Source organism: Ammospiza caudacuta, chromosome 25 (assembly GCF_027887145.1).
Source record: "Ammospiza caudacuta isolate bAmmCau1 chromosome 25, bAmmCau1.pri, whole genome shotgun sequence".
NCBI classification, from domain to species: Eukaryota; Metazoa; Chordata; class Aves; order Passeriformes; family Passerellidae; genus Ammospiza; species Ammospiza caudacuta.
In genome coordinates this window covers 7105272-7133042 of record NC_080617.1, presented here as the reverse complement: position 1 = coordinate 7133042, position 27771 = coordinate 7105272, and the positions used below count along the sequence as shown (strand labels likewise).

Genomic DNA, 27771 nt, shown 5'->3' with positions numbered 1-27771 from the left:
TTAGAGCCCCCAGACAGGGGAAGCTGCTGATTTGATCCAGGAACCCAAATCCAGCTGCTCCTCCTTTGCTTCACTGCTGCAAAAGCAAAACCTTACCTGGAATAACAAACCAAACTCATTCTGTGTGCTTCCACATCAGGGCAGTTAAAAAAGGGGGGGAAAAAAATTAAAATGATTTCTTTTTATCTGCAAGAAAATGTTTATTCTTTGTAAACCCCACAGGGAAAAAAGAGGGTGCAGCCAAGACCAAGTGGTGAACAAAGAGGGAGCCCAAGGGGGGACCTGGACACAAAAATCAGGGATAAATTCCACGTTGTCCCAGGATGGAAAAGCCCTGAGCAGTGGGCACAGTGACACAGGGGGGCTCCAAAAGCAGCCACAGCAAATGCACTCCTGGAATTTGCATTTTCCTCTTGCCCTGAGTGCCCTACTCGTTTTTATGTTGTTGTTCCATGAGGTAATTGCCGACCAACACCATAATTTAAAAAAAAAATAATTATTTGCTTTTCAGAACCTCCAGAGTCCATTGTTTGTAAAATCCTAAAGGTGGGGCTGGATTTCCTCTTGGCTTCCCCCTCCCAAATCCCCACCCTCCCACTGCAGAAATTGTCAGTGCAAAAACCCCTTTCTATAGATATAAACACACATTTTTGTGTTAAATTTGAGTGCTTTGTGCAATTTGAGGGTTTCCTTGAAAACTCCTCAATAAAACCCCCAAACTCACATTTTTACCTTTGTGCAATTTGAGGGTTTCCTTGAAAACTCCTCAATAAAACCCCCAAACTCACATTTTTACCTTTGTGCAATTTGAGGGTTTCCTTGAAAACTCCTTAATGAAAACCCCAAACACACAAGTTCAGTTTGTGCTATTTGAGGATTTCCTTGGAAACTCCTCAGCAAGGACCCCAAACTCACATTTTTAATTTGTGTTAAATTTGAACATTTTGTGCAATTTGAGGGTTTCCTTGAAAACTCCTCAATAAAAACCCAAAACTCACATTTTTAACTCGTGCAATTTAAGGGTTCCCTTGAAAATTTCTCAGTAAGAACCCCAAACTCAACATTTTTAATTTGTGTTAAATCTGAGTGTTTGGTGCAATTTGAGGGTTTCCTGGAAAACTCCTGATTCAGAACCCCAAGTTCACATTTTTGTGTTAAATTTGAGTGTTTCCATGAAAACTCCTCAATAAATCCCCAACTCTTGGGCAGCAGGGCTGGGAACCCCTGGGACAGGAGGGGACACCAAGTGTGAATGAGAGGTGAATAAATAAAAAACCCCAGAACTGCAGCTTTTATTAGGCAGCTTTACAGTGTCTCGTGTACAGAACATTGCACAGCTCCACCTTCACTCTCCAGGGCAGCACCACCAAGGACAAACAACTGCAGAGTTTGGAACTGAAACAGAGGATGGAGCCTGGATCTGACCAAGCACGAGCAGCTCTGAACGAGCTCTGGGACAGAAGCTGGATGACAGTGAAGGGGGCAAAAAAAAAAAAAAAAATACTTTAAACCATCAAGTTTCCTCTTGAAATGTCTTTTCCCAAGGCACTGTGGACAAGACTGTTCAGCGATTCTCCATGACTGAAAAAAACACCATTGGGGATAGAAATATTTCACACAACAACCACCATCACATCATCAGCTATTCTTTATTCCTTCCCTTCAACAACGCCCCTGGAATTTGTTTGGTCCTTTGAGGGGGGAAAATCAAATTATCTTCTGCAACATCCACGTGTTTGTATTGAACACATCAATAAATCAAAGCTTTGTTGGGTTGTTTAACCCTTTCACTGGCAAACTGAGGGGTTTTCCTCACCGGATGAATCTGCAAATCCAATTTAATAATTAAATAAAAAACTGAGGAGAAAGGGTTCAAAACCAAGCAAAGCCCTGTGGTTTTTTGTTTTTTTGTTTTTTTTTTTCAAGAGGAAACCATGCAAGAGTACATAAAAAGGCAAAATTGGCTACTTGAAAACCAAGAATCGTTTTTAATGCGTTGGCCGAGGAAAACAAATCGCAAAGTTCTGTGAGGTTCCCTAAAAATTTACAAGAAAAACCGATGGGCAGCTCTAGCCAATGCTCTTTTCTCCTGCTGGAAATGACAACAAACACAGTCCCACACGAAACAATTTCAATCTTGACCGCAAGAGACCCCCGGGGGCACAGAGAACCTTGGCATTCCCTCACTTCTTCAGGGGCTGGTACACGGAGGCGTTGGGGTCGAGTCCAGAGGGGCTGGGCTCCACGAATTTGGAAGAATAATGTGGGGACACGGGGCTCAGAGTGCTGGTGGCTGCAGTGTAGGTGATGCTGGGCATCACTGCCATCACCTCTGCAATCTTCTGCTTCAGCTCCTTGATCTCCTGATCCTTCTGCAGGATCTGCCCTGCGGACGGCAAAAAGCACAGCGGCGCTCAGAGCAGCTCAGGGATGAAATCAGCACCCAGCAGCTCAGATCTTCCCTTGCCCAGCCCGAGAGCCCTGAAATCAGCATCCAGCAGCTCAGATCTTCCCTTGCCCAGCCTGAGAGCCTGAAATCAGCACCCAGCAGCTCAGATCTTCCCTTGCCCAGCCCGAGAGCCCTGAAATCAGCACCCAGCAGCTCAGATCTTCCCTTCCCCAGCCTGAGAGCCTGAAATCAGCACCCAGCAGCTCAGATCTTCCCTTCCCCAGCCTGAGAGCCCTGAAATCAGCACCCAGCAGCTCAGATCTTCCCTTCTCCAGCCTGAGAGCCCTGAAATCAGCACCCAGCAGCTCAGAGCCTGCCCTGAAAGCACCAACCAGCAGCTCAGAGCCTGGCAGCCCTGAAATCACGACCCAGGAGCTCAGATCATGTCCTGAAATCAGCACCCAGCAGCTCAGAGCTTCCCTTCCCTGCCTGACAGACACTCCTGAAACCACCCCTGTGCAGCTCCTGGTCTGTGCTCAGAGCTGGGTTTGATTATCTCCAATTATCACAGAACAAATCTCAACCCTCCCATTATAATTTTGCATTACTTGCATTCACAGCTGCACCACTCCTAAAGAATAATTCTATTTAATCTCATTTTTCTGCCTTTTTCCATTCCCCTTCTCCAAACTCCTCACAAAAAGCAAGTATTTGGTCATAAAAGTTGTTAATTTTCTGAACTCTCCCATTCCCATCATTTCTCTCTGAGCTTTCACACCACCACCACAGCAATTCCTGCAACCTGGTGATGAAAAAACCCATTGCTGAAACAAAACAAAACAATTTCTCCCTCTAATTAAATATTCCTGCAGTCAAACAACCTTCTGCAGGGAAATGAAATGCAAAGTTACTGAGTTGCTCCATGGTTTGCACAGCTGCAAAGCCTGGGCTGGGTTTGATGTTGGTTTTCTGCTCCCTCTGGTGGCAGTGCCCACACTCCCCTCACCTGTTCAGGGTTAAAACAGGTTGGGTTCTCCTCAAATTTAAGTTTTATTTGCTTGAGGAGTAATAAAATATTATTATTAGGATGGCAAGAGAGCAGCTTAACAAGCTTAATTTCATTTATCTCTTTTAATGAGAGAGTTTTTTCAGAGCTTTAAAAGATCTCCAGCTCCTTGTAATGGTTTATAAACTGCAGAAAATAATGAATTAATTGAAACACCTATTTTAGTGTTCATTATCATGATGGGCTGGGAAGGTGAGCTCAGATGGCTCCGGCTCCACATCCCCAAAGCTGCCAATGCCAAATTCCCTCTGAGAATTCCCCGGGATTGTGTGGAATGGAAGCCCCCAGGTACCTTGGGCAATCTCCAGCTGCCTTTTGGCATCTCCCAGGGCAGAGAACAGGTCCAGCTTGATCCTGGTCTCTGCACTCAGGCTGTTCTCCAGGTGCTGGGTCTTGTCCTGCATGGCCGAGAGCGCCGACATCAGCACCTCGGTGTCCTTCTCGTTCTCCTTGTACTTCCTCAGCTCCTGCAGGGGAAAAAATACCAGGAATGGGGTCAGAATACCAGGAATGCCAGCCTGGGGGCATAAATGTTAACCTATAGGGGGAAAAATGTGAGCCTAAGGGGCAAAAATATCATCCAGAGGGCAAAAAAAGCACCAACATCAGCACCTCGGTGTCCTTCTCGTTCTCCTTGTACTTCCTCAGCTCCTGCAGGGGAAAAATGGGGTCAGAATGGGGCAGTGCCAGCCTGGGGGCACAAATGGCATCCTAGGGGGGCAAAAATGCCAGATTGGGGGCAGAAATGTCATCCTGGGGGACAAAATTGCTGAAATCAGCACCTCGGTGTCCTTCTCCTCCTCCTTGTACTTCCTCAGCTCCTGCAGGGGAAAAATGGGGTCAGAATGGGGCAGTGCCAGCCTAGGGGCACAAATGGCATCCTAGGGGGCACAAATGGCATCCTAGGGGGGCAAAAATGCCAGATTGGGGGCAGAAATGTCATCCTGGGGGACAAAATTGCTGAAATCAGCACCTCGGTGTCCTTCTCCTCCTCCTTGTACTTCCTCAGCTCCTGCAGGGACACAGGGATGAGCATGCCAGGAATGCCAGCCTGGGGCAGAAATGTCATCCTAGGGGGCAAAAATGTCAGCCTACTGGACAAAAAATTGCCATCCTGGGGAGGGGGGGCAACAAAATGCCAGCCTGGGGGGCAAAAAAACCCACCCTGAGGGGCAAAAAATGTCAGCCTAGGAGCAAAACAATGTCATCCTGGCAAACTGTGGCTGGGGGGAAAAAAATACAAAAATATTCTATACCTTCAAATGGAGGGACAAGAGTGCAAAGGGTAGAATATTAATGCCTGCAACAAAAAGCTTCTCTAACAGTTTGAAGATGTTCATGGAATTAAAAAGCTTAATTAGGGCTGGGTTTAATTATCTGGAAGCCATGCTCAAACACTCCAGGGATAAGCCACACTTGTTGTCAAGGGTTTGGTAAATCCAGGGACAAGGAGGCTGCACCTGTGACTGGGAAACAAGTCCACAGCAGCACCAGGTGGGCTTTGAAGAGGCATTAAAAATCCATTTTCATGCAGATTGTCAGTCTGAGCACATCTTTAGGACAGGAATAAGGGCACACATTTGAGCTCTGTAGCTGTAACAAACCCAGCTCTGTTTGCTGCACACCTGCCACAAAGTATTTTCAATATTCAGGCACTTTAACACAAAAATAATAGCCTGGCCAGTGCTCCAGACTGCCCTGGATCAGCAACCTTCAGTGAAATTCATTAGTTATTACAATGAGAGTGGCCACAAGCTCCTTGCATGAGGAGAAAAATGCTACTGAGGGGATTCTACCCTCAGCCTACACACACCAGTGGGTGTGGGGGGAATAAATCCCCATTTAACCAAGAGAATGGTGTGGAAGGAGCCTCTGGGCCTGCTGGAACCATGGAATGGTGTGGATGGAACCTGCTGGAACCATGGAATGGTGTGGATGGAACCTGCTGGAAACCATGGAATGGTGTGGATGGAACCTGCTGGAACCATGGAATGGTCTGGAAGGAACCTGCTGGAACCATGGAATGGTGTGGATGGAACCTGCTGGATCCATGGAATGGTCTGGAAGGAAACTCTGGTCCCTCCTGGATCAATGCAAAGGTCTGGAAGGAGCCTCCTGGAACCATGGAAGTATCTGGAAGGAGCCTCAGGTCCCTCCTGCCCCCATCCAGGGCAGGATCTGCACTCCCTGGGCCTTGGTGTGCTGCAGATGCAGGGATGTGGGAGGGCTGGGAGCTCTCCCTGGGTGCTGCCCGGAGTCCCTGGGGCTGGCCATTACCTGCACTTTGATTTCCAGCTCTCTGATCTGGTCCTCCTTCAGTTTGATGTCGATGCTGAGCTTCTTGCACTCGGTCTCCAGCTCGCGGATGCGGCTCCGCAGGGTCTCGGTGCACTCCCCCCTGCAGGGACACAGCACAGCTCAGCAGCTGAGACAGATAACAGCAGCCCTCAGAGATAACAGCAGCCCTCAGAGATAACAGCCGGCCTGCCCCTCCTCAGCTGCGTCCAACACCGACAACTAAAACAAAATAAAAACTGAGGCTTGAAAAGAAGGAGCCAACTTTGGTCTGCTCGGCACAGCGACTCCCCTCACAGCAATGCAGTTACTGAAAGTATTCCCAAATAAGGGAATATGGGAGTGGCTAAACCCAAATAAGGAAAGGTGGGTGTGGCTTAACCCCAAATAAGGGAATGTGGGTGGGGCAAAGCCCAAATAAGGACATGTGGGCATAGCTAAGCCCAAATAAGGGAATGTGGGTGTGGCTTAACCCCAAATAAGGGAATGTGGGCAGGGCAAAGTCCATGTAAGAGAATGTGGGCATGGCTAAACCCACATAAGGGAATGTGGGTGGGGCAAAGCCCAAATAAAGGAATGTGGGAATGGCTAAACCAAATAAGGGCATATGGGCATGGCTAACCCCAAATAAGGGAATGTGGGCATGGCTAAACCCAAAAAAGGCAATGTGGGTGTGGCTAACCCCAAATAAGGGCATGTGGGCAGGTCTACACTCAAATAAGGGAATGTGGGCATGGCTAAAGACAAATAAGGGAATGTGGGAGGTGCTAAACACAAATAAGGCAATGCAGGAGGGGCAAAGCCCAAATAAGGGAATGTGGGCATGGCTAAGCCCAAATAAGGGAATGTGGGCAGGGCTACACTCAAATAAGGGAATGTGGGCAGGGTTAAACTCAAATAAGGGAATGTGGGAGGTGCTAAACCCAAATAAGGCAATGTGGGCAGGGCTAAACCCAAAAAAGGCAATGTGGGGGTGGCTAAGCCCAAATAAGGGAATGTGGGTGTGGCTTAACCCCAAATAAGGGAATGTGGGCATGGCTAAACCAAATAAGGGAATGTGGGCAGGGCTTAACCCCAAATAAGGGAATGTGGGCATGGCTAACCCCAAATAAGGGCATGTGGGCAGGTCTACACTCAAATAAGGGAATGTGGGAGGTGCTAAACCCAAATAAGGGAATGTGGGCAGGGCTAAAGACAAATAAGGGAATGTGGGAGGTGTTAAACACAAATAAGGCAATGCAGGTGGGGCAAAGCCCAAATAAGGGAATGTGGGCATGGCTAAACCAAATAAGGGAATGTGGGCATGGCTAAACCCATATAAGGCAATGTGGGAGGGGCTAAACCCACATAAGGGAATGTGGGCAGGGCTAAACCCAAAAAAGGCAATGTGGGGGTGGCTAAGCCCAAATAAGGGAATGTGGGTGTGGCTTAACCCCAAATAAGGGAATGTGGGCATGGCTAAACCCACATAAGGGAATGTGGGCAGGGCTTAACCCCAAATAAGGGAATGTGGGCATGGCTAACCCCAAATAAGGGAATGTGGGCAGGTCTACACTCAAATAAGGGAATGTGGGAGGTGCTAAACCCAAATAAGGGAATGTGGGCAGGGCTAAAGACAAATAAGGGAATGTGGGCATGGCTAAGCCCAAATAAGGGAATGTGGGCAGGGCTACACTCAAATAAGGGAATGTGGGCAGGGTTAAACTCAAATAAGGGAATGTGGGAGGTGCTAAACCCAAATAAGGCAATGTGGGCAGGGCTAAACCCAAAAAAGGCAATGTGGGGGTGGCTAAGCCCAAATAAGGGAATGTGGGTGTGGCTTAACCCCAAATAAGGGAATGTGGGCATGGCTAAACCAAATAAGGGAATGTGGGCAGGGCTTAACCCCAAATAAGGGAACGTGGGCATGGCTAACCCCAAATAAGGGCATGTGGGCAGGTCTACACTCAAATAAGGGAATGTGGGCAGGGCTAAACTCAAATAAGGGAATGTGGGAGGTGCTAAACCCAAATAAGGGAATGTGGGCAGGGCTAAAGACAAATAAGGGAATGTGGGAGGTGTTAAACACAAATAAGGCAATGCAGGTGGGGCAAAGCCCAAATAAGGGAATGTGGGCATGGCTAAACCAAATAAGGGAATGTGGGCATGGCTAAACCCATATAAGGCAATGTGGGAGGGGCTAAACCCAAATAAGGGAATGTGGGCAGGGCTAAACCCAAAAAAGGCAATGTGGGGGTGGCTAAGCCCAAATAAGGGAATGTGGGCAGTGCTTAACCCCAAATAAAGGAATGTGGGCATGGCTAAACCAAATAAGGGAATGTGGGCAGGGCTTAACCCCAAAGAAGGGAATGTGGGCAGGTCTATACTCAAATAAGGGAATGTGGGCAGGGCTAAAGACAAATAAGGGAATGTGGGAGGTGCTAAACACAAATAAGGCAATGCGGGTGGGGAAAAGCCCAAATAAGGGAATGTGGGCATGGCTAAACCAAATAAGGGAATTTGGGCCGGGCTAAACCCATATAAGGGAATGTGGGCAGGGCTAAACCCATGTAAGGGAATGTGGGCATGGCTTAACTCCAAATAAGGGAATGTGGGCAGGGCTAAACCCAAATAAGGGAATGTGGGCAGGGCTAAACCCAAAAAAGGCAATGTGGGGGTGGCTAAGCCCAAATAAGGGAATGTGGGTGTGGCTTAACCCCAAATAAGGGAATGTGGGCATGGCTAAACCAAATAAGGGAATGTGGGCAGGGCTTAACCCCAAATAAGGGAATGTGGGCATGGCTAAACCCAAATAAGGGAATGTGGGTGTGGCTAAGCCCAAAGAAGGGAATGTGGGTGTGGCTTAACCCCAAATAAGGGAATGTGGGCATGGCTAAACCAAATAAGGGAATGTGGGCCGGGCTAAAGACAACTAATGGAATGTGGGAGGTGCTAAACTCAAATAAGGCAATGCGGGGGGGGCAAAGCCCAAATAAGGACATGGCTAACCCCAAATATAAGGAAATGTGGGCAGGGCTAAACTCAAATAAGGGAATGTGGTGCTAAGCCCAAATAAGGAAAGGTGGGTGTGGCTTAACCCAAATAAGGAAAGGTGGGCAGGGCAACATCCAAATAAGGGGATATGGGCATGGCTAAACCCACATAAGGGAATGTGGGCATGGCTAAACCCAAATAAGGCAATGTGGGAGGGGCTAAACCCAAATAAGGCAATGTGGGCATGGCTAAACCCACATAAGCGAATGTTGGGGGATGCTAAACCCAAATAAGGGATTAATCAATGTTCCAATTGATAAGGGATTCATTCCTTTCTGGGGAGAGCAGAAAAGCAAGAATAATTCCTTTTAGACATTTGGAGCCCTGCAGGTTAAAGTGCCCCCAGCATGTGCTACTGTGGGACTGCAGAACCCCACAAGGAGCACTGCCCCAGCAGGAAAATTCCAGAATTATGGCCAATGTCACTGTACAAATCCTTGATTCCCAGTTCCCAGGTGAAGGGAGATGCTCCTTTGAGCAGGACACAACACTGCAGGAAGAGCAGGTAATTTAGAGCACATGTACATGTGTAAATGTCATGTAGGCACTGAGGCTCAGCTGCAGGGGAGACATCTCCCAGTCCTGCCTTGTTTTAACACAAATGAGCCTCTCAATGCAAATAAAGCTGTTTTTTTTTTTTACATAAAAGACTTTTTAAAGTAAAAGATCAAACACAGGCTCCTCTTTCCCACCCAAAGGCTCCCAAGGGCAGAGCACCTGGTAGCAGCAGCAAAGGCTACAGCTCGTGCTGCAGTTGCTTCTTCCAACTTCTTCCTCTTCTTTTCTTCCATTAATTGTTTTTCTACAAAGGTTCGTGCCTCCTGCTCTGCCTTTAGCTTCTTCTCCAGCTGGCTGATCATTTGTTTGTCTTTTTGTTTCATCTGTACAGCGTTGTGCAATCTGCAGGGGGACAGGAGTGATCTTAAAATCTGTCTCTCATTTTAGGATTATTTAACACAAAAATCAAACTGTTATTCCTGCTCCCATATCCCTGAGAATCCCTAAATTTCCAGATTACAATTCCTAATACTGAACTGTTATTCCTACTCCCATATCCCTGCTTGAGAACCCCGTAATTTCCAGATTATTGTAATCTGGAAATTCCTAATAACAAACTGTTATTCCTACTCCCATATCCTTGAGAACCCCTTAATTTCCAGATTACAACAATTCCTAATACCGAACTGTCATTCCTACTCCCATATCCTTGAGATTTCCAGATTATAATAATTCCTAATAACAAACTCATCCCTGCTCCCATATCTCTGCATGAGAACCCCATAATTTCCAGATTACAAAAATTCCTAATAACAAACTGTCATTCCTACTCCACATTCCTGAGAACCCCTAATTTCCAGATTACAGTAATTCCTAATAACAAACTGTTATTCCTACTCCCATATCCTTGAGAATCCCATAATTAATTTCCAGATTACGATAATTCCTAATTCTTTCCAGATGACAATAATAAGCACCCCAAATGACCCCAGCTCAGCAGGGAGGGTGTTTCCATGTCCCCACATTCCCCCCTGGCAGCGCCCACGTACTTGTTCTGCAGCAGCTCGTTCTCCTGGCGCAGCTGGCCGGTCTCTGCGCGCGCGCCGCGCTCGGCGGAGCTCAGCGAGCTCACCTGGCTGCGCAGCTCCTGCTCCACCTGCCTGCTGGCCTGCAGGTCAGCCTTCAGCTTCTTGATGTCCTGCTCCAACCTGGGGGCACAAGGACAGCAGCACGGGGTGGGGATGGGCTCCCTGCTGAGGGAAACCAGGAGCCCCACAAAGGCAGCATGGTGCACCTGACTCCTGTGACACTGTCACGGGGGGCTGAGGATGAGGGGAGAGACGAGGATCTGACTCCATGTTTCAGAAGGCTTGATTTATTATTTTACGATATATATTATATTAAAACTACACTAAAAGAATAGAAGATTTCATCAGAAAGCTGGCTAAGAATAAAAAAAGAAAGAATCATAACAAAAGCTTGTGGCTTGGACTCTCTGTCTGAGCCAGCACACTTTGATTGGCCACTAATTAGAAATAACTAACATAAACCAATCACAAATCCACCTGTTGCATTCTACAGCAGCAGATAACCATTGTTTACATTTTGTTCTTGAGGCCTCTCAGCTTCTCAAAAGGAAAAATCCTAAAGAAAAGACTTTTCATAAAAGATGTCTGTGGCAGACACCGTGTTCTCAAGGCTCATTTATTAATTTATTATACTTTATTATTTATTACTTTATTTGGGATAAATAAAGTAATTTTATTTGGGATAATATTTGGATTTATTACTTGATTTGGAACCCAGGGAATTCCTCTGGCTGCCCTGGAGGGCTCGAGACCCTGTCAGGGAGCTCAGAGACCAAGAACTCTGGGCCTTTGATTCAGCCCTTGGAAAAAACCAAATACCAACCTTATATGAAGTATTACAAGCCATGAAAGTTTAAGTAGAATGACTGTGAATTTATCACAGGGTGAAAAATAGATTTTTGGGGTTTTTAGAATGGGGGTTCAGGGGGCAAGATGGAGAAATTTGGGCATGTCCAGCCTTTTTCCTTCTTCTTCTTGGCCTCCATCTTCTGGGTGATGGTGGCACTTTTAGATTGGTTTAGAGTAGAAGCTCACTGTCTAACATAGGTGATATTGGGAAGTTATTGTAAATATTGTACACATCTTGTCCTGCTCCAAAGCAGGACAGAGCCACACACACACACAGATTTAATTCTGTCCACAAATGCTGAGTTGGATTTGCCAGCCAGAGCTATGAATTGTCACCTCAACATGTTGGTGCTTTCTTGCAGCACATGATGTGCATGCCGAGTAAGAGGATGTGTTAAGTCAGCCCCAGCTCAGGAGTCAGTAAATTTAGTTTTAATTGCTCTTGAACAGAGACCATCTGCTCTACACTTGAAATTGTAGCTTTGGAAAGTTCCTGAAGATTCATATAATCTTTTTAATTAAAATATTGTTAAATAAAACACATTTTGGAGGAGAGGCACTCAGCTCACTTTCATTTTCTCCCACAAATGAGGTTATTGATTCCTAGACTAAAAACACATCACAGGTGAATAATCAACCCTTTTAAACTCTGTTACACACTCACTGAAAGCAATACACCCCAGCCATTCTCACACAAGCCTCCTCTGCTCTGCCAGCTATTGATTGGGGAGTTTTTAAGTGTCCATAAAGAAGATGAAGGTGCTTTTATTTCCTAGGCTTCCATTCTGAATTGGTGGCAGTGGGACATTAAGATGAGGAGAGCACTCACAAAAGCCAAAAAGAGCTGCCCTCAGTGACACTGAGCAGTGCAGATGAATGGCTGGAGCCTTCTGATTTCTTAATGAAACATTTTTGGGCTTCAGGGCAGGGAAAACTCAGCCTAAAAGGTACTGAGAGATGAGCAGGGAGAACATCCTGTGCTATTGGCTGCAGGGAGAACATCTGTGCCACTGAGTGCAGGGGGAAAGTGTGGGATCCCCAAGGCTGAGGAAATCCAGAGAGGTGGCTCTGGAACAGCAAAAACACCCAGAGAGATGAGAGGGGGAATGAGGAGCCAGGGGAGCAGGGCTGGGCTGGGACACCTCAGCCCCCTCCTGCCCCAGCTGCCTCTCCACATCCATGGAAATGCCCTCCCACAAGATTAACTCCTTCAGTGCTCTATAAATGATCAAAAGCACCCTCAGACAGAAAAAAAATCAACTTACAGGCGAATAGTAACAGCACAAAGCAAATACTCACCTCAAAGGGAAGTGCACAAATCACTTGGTGCTCTGCTGAGGGAAAGAACTTGCAAACCTGAGCAAATATTCCAACCTCAGCCCCAAAATGGGACGAGCAGCTGGTTTTAGGGGAGTGGTGCCACCCTGTGCAGTGTTAAATGATGGACAGGGCAGTTGTTGGGTAAATGAAACGCTGTTTATATAAAAATGATCATTTCAAAGTTCCCACAGGGCCCTGAGATGCTCTCCAAAAGCCCCAGCTCTGCCTGGCACCAGCAGCTCCTGCAGTGAAGCTGCTCCTTTGAGGGGCCACTGTGACCCTGCTGGGACTGACAGGCTCTCCCTGCAGCTCCTGGGAGCAGGAGACAGGGATCCCCAAAAAGACAGGGACCCCCAAAAAAGCCACGAGTCCCCCAAAAAGCCAGGAACTCCCAAAAAGCCAGGGAACCCTCAAAAAGCCAGGTCCCTCCTGTCCCTGCTGCCATTCTCAGGGCTGGAAATGTTCTGTTCCTGAGTTCCCTGCTGCCTTGGGAAGGGGCTGCAGGAGGGATTGGCTCCCACACTCCTCATTTCCATTCCCAATCCTGATTTTCAGTTCTGTGCCTGCCTTCCTGGGGCAGGGAAGCTTGGCCATCACCCCCCTGCAGCTGCCACAGGAAACCTTCTGCTGCTTTAACCCAGCCAGGGGGTGAGCAGGAGGCACCAGCCCCTCTCTGCCCACCAGTGATGTCACCAAATTTTACAATATTAGCACCAAATGGCCACAAATTCACATTAAAAACCTCCCAGTCTGTCCCTGCAGGTAACACCATTTTAGGAAAAGTGAAATAAGCTGTGGCAGAGCAGCTTTTGCTCCACCAAGAATTTTCCCAGTCCAAGTGCCAGAAGATGTCCTCGTTATCTGTGGGAATAATTAGTACATGAGACAGCTTGTTCATCACCTCTTGTGCCAAAGGCAGGACCTCTGTGGATACAGGCAGTCCTGCCAAGCTGCACTGCCAGGTTTTGTGTGCTTTCAGAGCAGGGATTTTTAAGGGTGCTGAAAGGCAGAGGCAGGTCATGGGTTTTGCAGTGTAATGTGCAATACACAACAAAAAAATAATTCTGCAGCAATTACAGCTTGGACTTGTTCCATATATTGAGGCTGTGAATCTGCTCCACCTCAGAAATCAGGGAAATGGGAGAAGGGATGGGTTTGCTCTTCTGACAAACAGCAGAGTGCAAAGGGACCCAGGCTGATCCCAAATGGATCCCTCCAATGGCCCCATGGCCACAGAGCTGGGAAAGAGGAACTCACATCACAGATTCAGTGCTGAAGGGCTTGACAAGCTCCCAGCACCCTCAGGAGATGTCTCAGAAATCCCCAGAGGTTCCTGAGCCCCTGGGACCCCTCAGCTCCAGCAAGGATGGAGAATCCCCAGGGATGGGCATCAGGGAGTTCCTCTCCATAAAACTCAGGCCCTGACATTGCACCAGACACAGCAAAAGGAAAAGCTTAGCTTCAAATAAGAGCATGTATAAAATACATACATAAACCTTAACTTCAGGACCCTTCCACATAGAACACATCAAACAACTTTAACTTTACAGAGTTAACAACCCTGTAAAGCTCCTGGTCTCCAAAACCTCCTGATCCTGACTGTCTCCAGCCCTGCTAATCCCAAGCCCCAGCAGCAGAAGGAACATTTCACATTTGCAGAAGGAATATTTCACATTTGCTCCTGGTTACTCAGCCCAGGGCCATCCTCTGTGGACACAAAAGGAAAGCAGCTTGGTTCTGCCACCCTGCTGGACACCCGGTCAGAAAAAGCAGCTTTATTTGGAAGCTGGGCAGATCTAAGCTGAGTCTGAACAAATCAGGACTTCACTGAGCCCTTTCCAGGCTCCAGCAGACTGAAAGTTTAATAACAGGAATGAGTAACACTCCTGCAAGTGGAAAAACTGATGAACAAACGCCTGGAACTCCAGGAACGGGATAATGGACAAGGTTAAAATAAAAAAGCACCATGAATTTTTAAATTTAAGTGCATCCATGCCATCCAATTTGTCAGGTGAGTTTATGCTCTCACTGGTGTGGGAGTTGCACAGCCAGGCTGAGCAGAAACAAGATTCCATGGATGACTGCAGCAGGAGCTGGGTTTGGGCTGTTTGCATGGGGACATCAGGGACAAGAAACAGCTCCAGGGACCTGTGCCACAACTCCACAGCCACACATCCCAAAAACACTCGTCTGAAGGAGTTCAGACTTCAGGAATTCCCTCTCAGGGCAGAGTAAGGCCCTTTGAGTCCAGCTGTGCTCTGTGTCCTTCCAGCAGCTGCAATTGCCTCAGGACAGGATCTGTTTTGCTGCAGACTCATTTCTATAATCCAAAACTCACCCTGGGGAATTGGTGAGCACCTGCTCTGAGCTGCCACACAAGGATTTCAGCAGGAAACTCCTGAACACAGCAGCTTTAACCCTCAGTCCCTGTCCCAGCACACATCCCCAGGCTGGCAGCTCTTTCCAGGTGTTTAACTGGACTAATCCTGTCACAGATCCCACTGACTGGCTGCTTTCCGACCCTCACACAAATCCTATACACACATTAGGTATCAATTAGTCCAGGTGTTTAATTGGCAGGATCCTGTCACAGATGTCACTGGCTGGTTACTTTCTGAACCCCACACAGGTTCTCCACAGACATCAGGTATCAATTAGTCCAGTGTTTAATTGGCAGGGGTATGTCAATCCGGGTAGAGTGATTATCAGAAGGGAAAATAATATTTCCATTGAAGTAACTGTGTTCCCACAGCACAAATCCTCTGAGATAAAAGCCCAATTATCAAAGGTACCTGCAGGGAAAACAAGGCTGACCTGCCCATTAAGCTGGCCACCATTGGTGGAAGAAGGAATAAGAGACACGAGCAGGTGGGAAATGCTGGAGAAGGGCAGAACTGTGGGACAGTTTTTGTTCCAGACACGTCTCCATGCACAGCCACAGCCCTTTCCTCACTGCTGCTTTTCCTGGCAGCACATGACAACACCTCTGATCCCACAGCTCCATGTCCCTCTGAACTTCCAGGAGCAGGGTAAAGCTGGGATTTTCCATGCTGCCAGGTCCCAGGGCTGAGGGCAGAGCTGAGCTCAGCTCCACAGCAGTTCTGGCTCTCTGCACTCACTTGGAACTGAAGATTAAAGCAAAAGCCAAACACTCCAAAGGAAAAACAAAACCAAAGCACCTGTTCAGGCAGCAAGAAAGCCCAGTGAGCTCCCTGGAGGCAAGGCAGGAGCAGGCAGGGACAGATGAGCTGATTTCCTCAGGTTTTCCTCCTGCCTTCCACCAGAGTATTTCTGGTGCCTCACACCAGAGCTGTGAGCCAGGGGAGCAGCAGATCCTGAGCCAGACAGGAAGCAACCTGCTCCAGAATGCAAACAGAACCCAGGACACAGCTGCACACATCTCTGGAGATCCTGTCCCACCACTGCACAATTCCACATGATCACAAATGACATTTTCCTGATAAAGAGCAAATGAAACCCCCGAGTCCTGATGGAGCAAGGGAGGATGAGACAAGGCTCAGGCCCAACTTACCTTACCAGTGCATCTGGTTTGCTTAGCTGGTTATTAGGAATACAGTTTTCCATTAAGTCCTTATGTGTGCTCGGGCTCTTGCTGGCACATTTCTGTTTTTTCTCATTTTTGGAGGATGAGGAGGGGATGCTCCCGTTGGTTGCACTGTGGCTGCGGGGTGAGGAGTTCACAACCCCACTGACATTTTTGTAATTTTTGGACGAGGCAGTGCATGAGTCCTCTTTCAAGAGGTTTTCTGTACTTCCTACAAGATCATTATTTAATCTTTTACTATTGATATGGTTTTCCATATATTCAATTTCTTGTATTTTAGAGTCTACAGGTTGCAAAATGTTGTTGTTTATTCCAAGGTTGTGTTTCTTTGCATCCTTGTCCTTTTCTTTCCCTTTTTCTCGATATTCCAGCTCTGGCAACGTTGCAGAGATCTTTTTGTTGGCTGGAATGCCCCCATTGTGCTGCAGGAGTATTGAGGAATCCATATCAGATAATCCTTTGGCTGCTGTAACACCAAAGTGAAAAAAAAACCAACTTAGTTCATTAAATCCATCAATACCATGCCACAGACAGAAAAAATCATTATGGACACATCCATCATTCCCTGCAGGAAACAATCAGGATTGGAGACTCTCTAGAAAAGAGAATCCAAAGTCACCAATTTTAAGGCTTTTTGCCTCATTCCAGGCAGGAAAGAGGATTTAAGAATAAATAGTAGAGCTTCACACAACACTGACTGATGCAGCTGCTAATGAGGAACTGAGCAGAGGGGCCACAATTCCCTTTTCCTGTCACATTAACCCCTCCAAAGTGATTTCATTTCTGCCCCTCTGAGCTCACCACCCTCCCACCAAACAGAGCCAGGAGCTGCTGGAGCAGCTGCTTGTCACAGACAAATTTTATGAAAAATCCTTTTGCCAGGATCTTTTCTCCTGAGAAGCTGAGAAGCTTCAGTTTCTCCATGTTTTGCTGCTTTGGAATGTGATCTGGAGAATTGTTTACCCAGCTTGTGAAATTGGTTTTACTCGGTGACCAATGACAGCCACCTGTGTCGAGGCTGTCAGCAGTCACAAGATTTTATTATCAGTCCTTTCTTCTAATCTTTTAGTAGAGTGTCAATATATCATTTTCTTTTAATGTAATATATACAGTAAGATAATAAATCAGCCTTCTGAAAGATGGAGTCAAGATTCTCATCTCTCCCCCCATCCTGGGACCCCCAAACACCCCCACAGCTCCTCCCCAGCACGTCTGGGGTTTATTTTTCCTTGGAGCAGCACAGAACAGAGCACACACGAAGGGATAACTTGCCTTCCTCTGCCTCCCTCTCTTGCCTTTGCAGCATCTGCTGCTCTGGGGGCAGAGCCTGCTGCAGGAGCTGCATGTAGAACTCATTCTCCTTCTGCACCTCCTTCTGCTTCCTCAGCCGCATCTTGTAGCTGACGTAACTTTTAAAGCCAAAGCCCAAAGTCACAACAGGGTAGCCAATGCTGAGGAGGAAAAAAACAACAATATTAATCAAATATATACATAATTCATCTACACATATTCGTATATATATGAACATGCTCCACAGAAACTGATTTCTAAAGTGGTTTTTGCTGTTTCAAGAAATGCTTGAGATAGCCACACTGCAAATTCCTCCCAGCACAGAAAGGTGGCACTGGGTCCTTGTTTACACACATTTCTCATGGAATATTTCATGGCAGAATTGTGAGGGGAAAACTGAACAGCCAAGCCCTGGACCCAAATAAAAAACCCTGATTATTCATTTTCCTGGGTAATAAAGGACAGAGAAGCACTCACCAGTGTGCTGCAAATGGACGACAAAGGTCCACGTGGAAGTTTTTTAAATCTTTAAATCTAATGGCTGCTTCAATATAAACAAAAAGTATCCACAGTGATACTGTTGGTAAGCACACACCTCTTTCTGTGGAGAGAAGGGAAACAGAGGCACTCAGGGACAGAGAACAGGCAGCAAAGATTTGAAAGTTATTTTTACAACATTTCAGGAGTCTGAGGAAACAAACCTTAAAGATTTTCATAAAAAAAAAAAAAAAAGCAAGTTCCCATCACACCCCTGGCATCAGGGCTGACACAAAATGTTCCCAACAAACCCCAAATCCAACAATCTGGGGAGTGAAAAGTTACCCTGAAAAAATTTAAATTAAATTTGATTGTGGGAAGGAATTAAACCACCTCCCCCAGCTCCATTTCCTCATCCAAACCCAGGGATTTGTGAGAACAAACTCAGGGAGAAAAGGGCAGCAGAGGGGGATAAAAATTCTCCATGGAATCCCAAACTGTGAGGGCAGCCTCTGGCACCACCAGCTCAGAAACTGGATCCAGCTTTGCTAACACAGAATTAAACTCTGATCACTGAAATAACTGATATTTGCACATTATTAACTAGATTATCAGCACAACAACTGAGTGTGGAAGAACAGAACACTGTCACAAACTTGTCCTGTGTGCTCTGTAATTGTTCAATCACTGCAGTAGAGTTTTAAAGTCAGGAATTCAATTTTCTTTTAACTGCTCTGGAATTCCTGTTTATTCCCCTTCAGTTCCTGCTGACTGGAGATGCAAAACAAAAAAACAAACCAAAATTTTTAACTCTAAAAAAGCTGCATTAAGTGAGGCAACAGCAGAGGGGATTTGTTCCTAAAAGATGTGAGACACACACTGAGCCCTGGAAGTTGTCAATAGAGAAGAGTTGGAAATACAGAAATTATAAATGAGTCAGGAAGCTGTAACTGAAGAATAATGCCCACCTGTGTGCCACACATACTGTACCCACACATAGGTGCTGGCAGCAAAGAACAGCCACTGGATTGGGATGAAGAGCAGACAGATGATGTTGGAGGTGAATGCTACACACACAAAAAATACTGAGAAGGCCTGAAAGAAAGGAGGGAGGGGGAAAAAGAAGAGAGTTTGGTTATTCCAACCCAAATACAGTTTTTTATATATATTAAAATACATATAATAAATTTCACATAAAATATCTAATAGCTATAACTTTATAAATCCCCAATATTTCTAATATTACATGTTTAATTTTAATATTAAAATATATATTTTTTTATATACAAATGAGTATTTCTAAATAAAAATATATTTCATATTTATATAAAATAAATATCCAAATCTATATAAATATATAAATAGCAATATTTTATATAGATATGTATATTTTTATATAACCATATATATATATAACCCTATAGACAGATAGCATATGTGTATATATATACACATATATATACATATTTTAAAAGTTTATATAGAGGGTTTTCTTTAAAATAATGCAGAAAGTCTCGCCTGTTTACACACATATAATGTTAGATATAATTCTGATTCATTCAAACCCAGCTCAGGAATTTAAACAATATTTCTCCGTGGTGAAATTTGGATAAATCTTTATTTCATTTCCACTGGCCATGGATCAAGTATCCATCAGACAGAAGCCCTGGTGCTGTGAGGGGGCTCTCAGTGCCATTGTCACTGAGGAAAATGGAATATTCCTGGGAATATTCTGGGGAGGTTCTGTGCCACTGTGCCTGTGGAAAATGGAATATTCTGTGCCACTCACCAAGCCCTGGTATCGGAAGGAATCGTAAACGCTCCTGATGAAGAGCCAGAAGGGCCACAGGTACTCAAACCTGAACTCCAGCACAAAATCTGCCAGCAGCACCAGGGCCCACACCACCAGGAACTTCAGGTACAGGAAGGTGCTGGGGGAAGGAAAAAGCAAGTTTCAGGTCAGGATTTCCAACAGACAAACTGATTTTTTTTTTTTTAATTAAAATATTCAGAATTAAAACTAAGGACAATATAGAAGAAAATACCAGCCAAAATAATTTTATAAAATACATTTAGGTTCGTTTTTTTGTTTTTTTTTATTATCCCATTACAGCAGGCCTGGCCTAATGAAGCTCACGCTGAATTGTATTTATTTTTCCCAACACTCAGCAGGGTCACTGCTCATCAGCACCACGTCCCTCTGCAATCTCACACAGGGCAGTCCTGCCACAGGTAACCTCTCCCAGCTGCAGTGTTCCTTTCCCAGTCCCCTCCTGCCCCTGGTGCTCAGGAATTTCGTGTTCCCCTCCTCAGCAGGCTGCAGATGTTCCCTCATTTAACACAGACTGCAACACCAATAAACTGAGATGTATTTTAAGCCTACAGCAATTTAAGGACTGTTTGGATACTGAGTTATCAGTGGTAGATTTGAAAACATTTCTATGAAGGCAAATGGATCCCTTAAAAACAAACAAACCTCAGAAAAATGGAAGCACGTGAGGCCTGAGACCAGCCTAACTTCTATTTTTAATTATTTCTGAGCCACATTCCCATGTTCTGAGCCCTGCATTTTGAACCACTGATGATCCTTCTTGGCAACAGGGCTTAAAAACACTCTGAGCTCGTACCCAAGTAACACTTGAGGCATCAGCCCAATCCACTCTTCCAAAAAAGCAGCAAAACCCCTTTTCCCCCAAACCCACCACCCCAGATCTGTCACTCCAGCTCCTCGATACCTTGTTGTAACTCTATTAGGTTACAACAGAAGAAAAAAGGGTTAAAAATATTTGTTTCTCATTTAAATCAAATGCAAATTGTCCTTTTAGTGACTTGTTTTCCCTCCTGTGCCAGCACAAGCAGCAGAACTTTGCCCTGGAATGTTCAGTGGGAGGTGCCAAGGTTGGCACCAGTGCCAGGCAGGGTCGAGTTTCTGCCCTGCTCGGGGCTTTTTTAGGGACTTGCTCACAGCTTTGGGGAAGGGACAAAACCCCAAATTTCCAGGGAAAGAGCTGGGTGCCAGCAGAGGTTTGGAAATGATTGAACTTGCGCAGCTCTCACCCAACCCAGGAAAATTCCTGGATCTCTTGGGAGCCAGAGGTGGACGGCAGGTGCCTGAGAGAGCCCTTATCAACTGAACTGGCTGGGAAAAAATACAGCAAAAGGCTCCAGGAAACACTTCAGGGGAATGGAAACAAAATTAATGGCACACACTTGCAAAGTTAAGGAAGTGCTTTCAGGGTTTTCAGTTCCGAGGGACCTAGCCCCAGTCACAAATTACTGTTAGAGAAGAATGAAACTAAAATTTCAGTGGGAGTACTGCAAAAAGCCTCCAACCCAACAAAATATCCCACACCAAAACCCCTTAAATGGTCACACTGTCCTGGTGCTTCCACAGGCTGCCTTTCCCTGTCTATTTACAGCTCAGATAATCACCAGAAATCTGTAAAAAGCAGCTGCACTCAGGGAATATTTGACACTAAAGGTGACATTTGGGTCCAGATCTGAGGATTTCCATAAAACCATCACAGCCAGGAATTCCCTGCTCAGTTTAGCTGTGTTGTGGAGCATTTCCCTGGGTCACTCCCGTGGTTATTGTTTATTTTCCTGCCACTGCCAGGCAGGAGCAGACCCCATTTTCCTCAGCACACGAGGGCTGTCAGGACTAATGCTGCCCAGCCCTGAAGTGCCACTCCAAGTGAAAGCATTTGCTGAGCAGGAGTTCTGTAGCACAGCCATTAAAGTGATTTCTGATATTAATTCATATCAATCCCAGGGCCCCGCTGACACTTAGCACCTTCTAAAGTGGAATTGGAACAATGCAACGCTTGTAAGGAGGTTTTGCCAACACTATTAAAGAGCCTATTCCTCATTGTCTGAAGGCTCCAAAGGCACTCAGAATTCCAGGAGTTCAGGGAAGTCTCACATTCTCAATCCTGGGGCTGGCCCCAGCAGGGAAGGGCCCAAATCTCAGATCCTGCTGGCCCTGAGGTGCTGCACAGCCAGGTCTGTGCTCAGGCCAGCCCCAGCCCAGCTGAAACACATCCCCAGGAATTAAATCCCTGGAAAACCTGTTTATTGCACAGGATCGAGTGTATTCCACGAGGCCAACTGGAATTCTGAGGTGGATCCCAATACAGGGAAGATTCCTGCAGATAAATACCCAAAATCTGGGTTATCCAGTTTCCTGACACATGGCAAAAATCTGCCCTGGCAGAGGTTTAGGGGCAGGGCTTTCCCCATGGAACAGCATATGGCATCAGTGCTGGAGGGTGAGGAAGGAAGGATGGACACATCCTCGCCAGGAGCAGGGCACAGGGCAGGGAGGAGCAGGGATTGCAGAGCTGCAGTTTCTCTGAAAGGTCAGTTGATGGCTAATGTACACTGAATAGAAAGATTTATTCATAACCCTGCAGTGCCTCTGCTCCCCATTTGAATTTGCAAATAAATAATTTTCCTCCTTATTCCTCCTCCCCCTGCAAGTGCCAGATGCCATTTCCTTCCCCCCCTCCCCTTTTTTTTTCTCCTCTCTTGTTCTTTGTTCTCCTTTTACTGCCCTGCAGGAGCAGATCCTCTGCCAGCTCTAAGGTAAAAACACAGCCAAAAATCCCTAGGAAAAGGCCCAATTCTGCACCCCAAACCCAGACTGGGGGTGGATCAAGCCTTAATTCCATCCCACTGTTATCAGCAAGGCCCAAAGGCTGGAAAGGCAATCCTGGCATGTTCCACTGGCAGCCTGACTCATCCGAGACAATGGAGTGGGGTGGGAGGCAGCCCCAGCCTGGCAGGGAGCCAGGGGCACAGGTGAGCCTAAAAAAGGTGAATCTGAGCATTTGGGTGAAATCACCCAACAATCAACAACCCCCCAGCTCGGGGTTAGCCAGCAGCCACAACACCAGGCATGCTGAGGGGAGATTACCAAATATTAAAGCTTTATCTAATAAGCACACAAACATATCTAAGATTGTTATCAGTGGGCAGAAGGAGGGAAACACAGCGAGTCTGAAAGGCAGAAAACATCACTGCTGGCACTGACCATGAGAAACACCTGCCAGCCACAGGTCTGAAAGGAAAATAAATGTGAGGAAACTCAGGAAAGCTCCTGAGCCCTGATTCAGGGCACAGAGGGCACCCAGCCCTGAGCTGGGCAGAGGAAAGGGAAATAAATCCCTGCAGGGGCACACAGTCAGCTCCCAGCACTGTGGGGCTGGCACAGCAGGCACTGCCAGCACTGGGAACTCAGCTGTGAACCCCAAAAATCCCAAAATGCAGCCACAGCAGGCACTGCCAGCGCTGGGAACTCAGCTGTGAACCCCAAAAATCCCAAAATGCAGCCACAGCAGGCACTGCCAGCACTGGGAACTCAGCTGTGAACCCCAAATCCCCCCAAAATGCAGCCACAGCAGGCACTGCCAGCACTGGGAACTCAGCTGTGAACCCCAAATCCCCCCAAAATGCAGCCACAGCAGGCACTGCCAGCGCTGGGAACTCAGCTGTGAACCCCAAAAATCCCAAAATGCAGCCACAGGAGCCCCTTCAGCTGCAGGGAGTGAGAGCCAGGGCACAGCAGAGCACATGAAATGCAGGATAAATGACACTGGAGCCCTGCACTGAAGCTCAAGTCATAAAAGGCAGCTCTGCTGCTTTGCTCCAGACCTCCAGAAAATGCTTCAGCCTCTATAGGAAGCTGGTAAAAGAAATGAGCAGGAGGAATGATTCTGGATTTTCAAGAAAAGCCTAAAAAAGGCCACATTCCTGGAGGTAGTGCTGGTTTCCCTTCCAGCTGATTTGGCTGTCAGAAATCCCTGGAACGCAGCCCTGCCAGGGTCCGGGTGGCAGAGGGAACCAGGAGTGTTTATGGCACCCAGGAGTCCTGTCCTGTGCCACCAGGGCCACCTGGAGCTGAGCCAGGCACCCACCTGGCTGCCATACAGGGCAATTTCCATCCAGCTAAAATAACCCTGCTCTGAGGGAACACGCAGTATATTCCAGTATTGTCAGGGATCCCATGAGACAGCATCATCAGCTGGTGTGACAGCACAGCTCCGAGCAGGGATGTGTGGAATTCATCTCGAGACTTGCCCAGCCAGGAAAGGGGCACCGGGCAGAGCCAAAGCAAGCAACAGCAGCAATGCAGCTGGAGGATTTCAGCCACAGCAAAGATGAGGACTGGGAAGACTTAGGAACAAGCAGGAACAAATAAACTTTAATTGCTCAACTGATGACAAGCTGCAATGAATGCTTTAATTAACAATTAGGGGTTTAATGCATGCACACTGCCAAAGGTAGGAGATGTTAAATCACTTGAGCATTTTTAAACTGTTGCCATTGTTTTACACAGGACAAGGCAAAATTTGGAATATGAACTGTGGAAATAAGAGACCCTCCTATTCCCACCATGAGTGTGGTGGGTCTGGAGATCTGTTGGAAGCAGTTATTTTTAATTATAATAAAGTTCTTTCCACAGATCCTGCAATACTTCTGAAGAGCATAAGTCACTGCAAAAATCAGCATTCCCAGATCATCCACACCTTTCAGTGCAGCCCAGGAATTTATATTGCTAACCCTGTTCTGTTTTTCTATCACTTTTTATAATCTTCTTCAGTTTTACACGTGCAGTGAACTCTGCCACCAGAGCTTCCCTGCAGCACAATTCCTTCTTTCCCTGCTCCAAAACTCCTCATTTTCCCAGCTCTCACTCACAGTGACAGCTCTGCCTTGCTCACATGCCAGGCTGGACAGGAGGCTTAATTTAAGATCAGGCTTAATTTAAAAACCAAACAAAACAAAGAGTTAAGCATCCCAATGGTGCTGTTTGCTCAGCCTGGCTGCTCTGCCCATAAAGCCAGGATGCTTCCTCCCGATAACTGCATTTACTGGGGCTGTGTAAGCTGATGGGGACAATTAAGATAAGCTGAATAAGTAAGTGCAGTAATTACAAGAATTTAGACAACTGTAGTTCTGTGAGAAGTTACCTGTATTTGACCAGTGAATTATGGAAGCAGAAAAAAATATTTTAAAAAAGGAAGATCCCAGATCCATGTAGAAAAACCTCCCTCTGCTTAGATTGCAAAGGGAAAAGCCTTCCCACTATTTCTCCTTTTCTGTGTGACAACACTCTGAGCACACTGATTGTTTCTGTTTAGCAAACTGCCACGTGAAACAAAGGCTAAAAATCCATCCCTGAACCAAAGCATCCCAGGAGGAGCAAAGGCAGAGGTGCCTCAGCTGCTCAGAGACTCCAGCAGCTCTCCCTGCTGCACACACTCAGCTCCTGGAGCTCCTCTGAGCTTTCCCTGATTTCCCCTCCTTCTCTCACTCAAAGGCAAAGCATTTGGAATGACTTTTGAAATCAAATTATAAACAATTTCTAACATATTTGAATTATTCTTCACCTTGAATAGTAATTTCCACACAAGGGATTATTTTCTTTACCATTCCAGGCAGGGCTTCCCCAAAAGCTGAAAGTCTGAAGCAAGAAGCTCTCCACTCTCACAGATTCACTCCAAGTGGGATAAGCAGCACACTGGGACAGTTTTATTCCTGTCACAGCTCCCCAGCAGCTGCTTCCCTCATGCAAAGTTAACATCTGAATTGTATGAGCTCGCTCAGGTTTCCAGGCGCTGCATTCATCAACCCCACTGAACTAGAAACAGAAATGGGACAGCAGCACATTTACTACAGCTCTCACCAGCTCCCAAGGCTCTCCTGACCCAAACTCCTGCTGACTGAGAAATGCACAATTACTGCACGCCACAGAAACATAAAAACCTGCCACAGTCGGGAGAGCAGAGCTCTGAGCTGCTCCTTACACGGGATGGGTGCTAGGGCACAAACCAGCCCTGGGACACAAACCTGTGAGCACCTGGGAAACTCCAGTTTAGAACTGGAGCATCACATCCCTGGGACACAAACCAGTCCTGGGAGCACCTGGAAACACAACACATCCCTGGGACACAAACCTGTGAGCACCTGGGAAACACAACACATCCCTGGGACACAAACCTGTGAGCACCTGGGAAACACAACACATCCCTGGGACATCAACCAGCCCCGGGAGCACCTGGAAAACATCCCTGAGACACAAACCTGTGAGCCCTGTGAGCACCTGGAAAACATCCCTGAGACACAAACCTGTGAGCCCTGTGAGCACCTAGAAAACATCCCTGAGACACAAACCTGTGAGCACCTGGAAAACATCCCTGAGACACAAACCTGTGAGCCCTGTGAGCACCTGGAAAACATCCCTGAGACACAAACCTGTGAGCCCTGTGAGCACCTAGAAAACATCCCTGAGACACAAACCTGTGAGCACCTGGAAAACATCCCTGAGACACAAACCTATGAGCACCTGGAAAACATCCCTGAGACACAAACCTGTGAGCCCTGTGAGCACCTAGGAAACATCCCCGGGACACAAACCAGGCCTGGGAGCACCTGGAAAACACAACACGTCCCACGTGCATCTCCCTTCAGCGCTGCTGGGCTCCTCGCTGCCAGGGCCAGGAGCGAGCCGGGCACCTGCTGTGTCCCCCCGGTACACACCGGGCTCTGCCCACACCGGGCCGTCCATCCCTGCCCCGGCAATTCCCAGCTCTCACGGCTTCCCCACAGCCCCAGCAGCCCGGCAAGAACAACTCTGAGAGACCCCGAGCGAGCAGCCGCGCCGGGTGCGAGCCTGAGCCCGGGAATGCCGAGCCGGGAAAGCCTCCCCGGGCAGACCCAGCTGAGGCGGCAGCGGCAGCTCGGAGCTCCGGCAGCGCCCAGCTGTGAGAGCCGGCCGGGAAACCCTGCCCAGGCGAGGCTCGGAGCTCCGGCACCGCCGGGGAACCCTCCCCATGCGAGGCTCGGAGCTCCGGCAGCGTCGGGGGTGACCCAGGGCGAAGGCCCCGGCGCTGGGCGCGCACCCCGGGGCCGGCTCCGGCCGCTCCCTCCCGGCAGCACCGGCAGCACCTTGGCCAGCAGCAGCCCCGGCCCCGCGGAGCCCCGGGGGCGCGGAGGGCCCGGGGCGGGGCAGCGCCTGAGGGGCGCCGGGGCGCCATGACGGTGACAGGGCCGGGGGGCCCGGGGCCGCGACCCGCCCGCTCCCGGCGCCGCGGCGGCCGCTCGGTACCTGCCGTAGATGCCCTCGGTGATGCGGTTCCGCTTGAGCGGCCGCCGCAGTTTGCTGCAGTCCGCGCTCCGCCGCTTCATCCCGCCGGCCCGGCCCGGCCCGGCCCGCCCCGCTCACGGCAGCACCATCCGCCCCCGCGGGGGGTTCCCGAGCGCGGGGCTTTTTTTTTGGGTTTATTTTTCTTTTTTTCCCTTTTTTTTCCTTTTTTTTCCCCGGGAAACAAAGAAATAAAAATAATTCCTGGTCCGTCCCTCCCCGCCGTGTCCCCCCGCGCAGCCGCCGCGCAGCGCCCCGCCTCCCCGGCGATCGCCAATCAAACGGTTGATCCCACCTGAGTGACAGCATGTCGGACCAATCGGCAGCGGGCAAACGCAGACAGACGGTAAAACGGACCAATCGCAGTGTCAGAAAGTTGAGCCCGCCTCGTGCAGTCTCGTGGCACGCCCACCACTGTGAATGACGGCCCTGCAACCCAATCAGAGAGGATTATTTGTGATTGATGGCCTGTCAACCAATCAGAATACAGATTTTGGTCTCCTCCTGCCCACTGTGCTGCTGGCTAGTTCCCGCCCCCTGCGGTGACCGACAGCAAAATTGCCCAATGGAGGATAAACAGAGAAATAAAAGGACAGCTCAGCCATCCACTCGGAAACGGAAGAAGGAGGGCTCTATTTCCTCTGTCACCGTAGCACCGAGGTGCCACCTCTCCCGCTTGATTGACAGCCTCGCTGGCAAATGGGCAGTTGGGGAAGGGGACACCCCGTCTCAGGTGCAGAGTCAGGCAGTGGCAGT

The 27771-nt window shown here is 47.7% G+C and overlaps 1 protein-coding gene across 2 annotated transcripts; it reads right to left on the bottom strand.

Annotated features, from left to right (window-relative positions):
• Positions 1-1083: 1083 nt before the first annotated feature.
• Positions 1084-27565, bottom strand: MACO1 (macoilin 1). 2 transcript variants are annotated; one of them, XM_058819873.1, is made up of 11 exons: positions 27311-27565; positions 19660-19801; positions 18839-18965; positions 17871-17994; positions 17376-17554; positions 16071-16569; positions 10331-10489; positions 9501-9683; positions 5733-5853; positions 3748-3922; positions 1084-2386 (listed from the first exon to the last, which is right to left on the bottom strand). In XM_058819873.1, exons 1-11 carry the CDS (start codon positions 27322-27324, stop codon positions 2184-2186), a joined length of 1926 nt encoding a protein of 641 aa, XP_058675856.1. In that variant the 5' UTR covers positions 27325-27565; the 3' UTR covers positions 1084-2183. The 2 variants fall into 2 exon arrangements, with proteins under 2 accessions (XP_058675856.1, XP_058675855.1); XM_058819872.1 differs by lacking the exon at positions 27311-27565 and adding an exon at positions 26980-27236 and having other exon boundaries at positions 1086-2386.
• Between the last annotated feature and the right edge of the window lie 206 nt (positions 27566-27771).

Coding starts and splice junctions, on each gene's coding strand:
- MACO1 (XM_058819872.1), bottom strand. CDS start 27,059: ATGAAGCGGCGGAGCGCGGACTGCAGCAAACTGCGGCGGCCGCTCAAG. Junction 18,966..19,659: donor CCTTCCGATACCAGGGCTTG/GTGAGTGGCACA, acceptor CCTTTCTTTCAG/GCCTTCTCAGTATTTTTTGT. Junction 10,490..16,070: donor AAACCAGATGCACTGGTAAG/GTAAGTTGGGCC, acceptor TTGTGCCCCCAG/GTTGGAGCAGGACATCAAGA.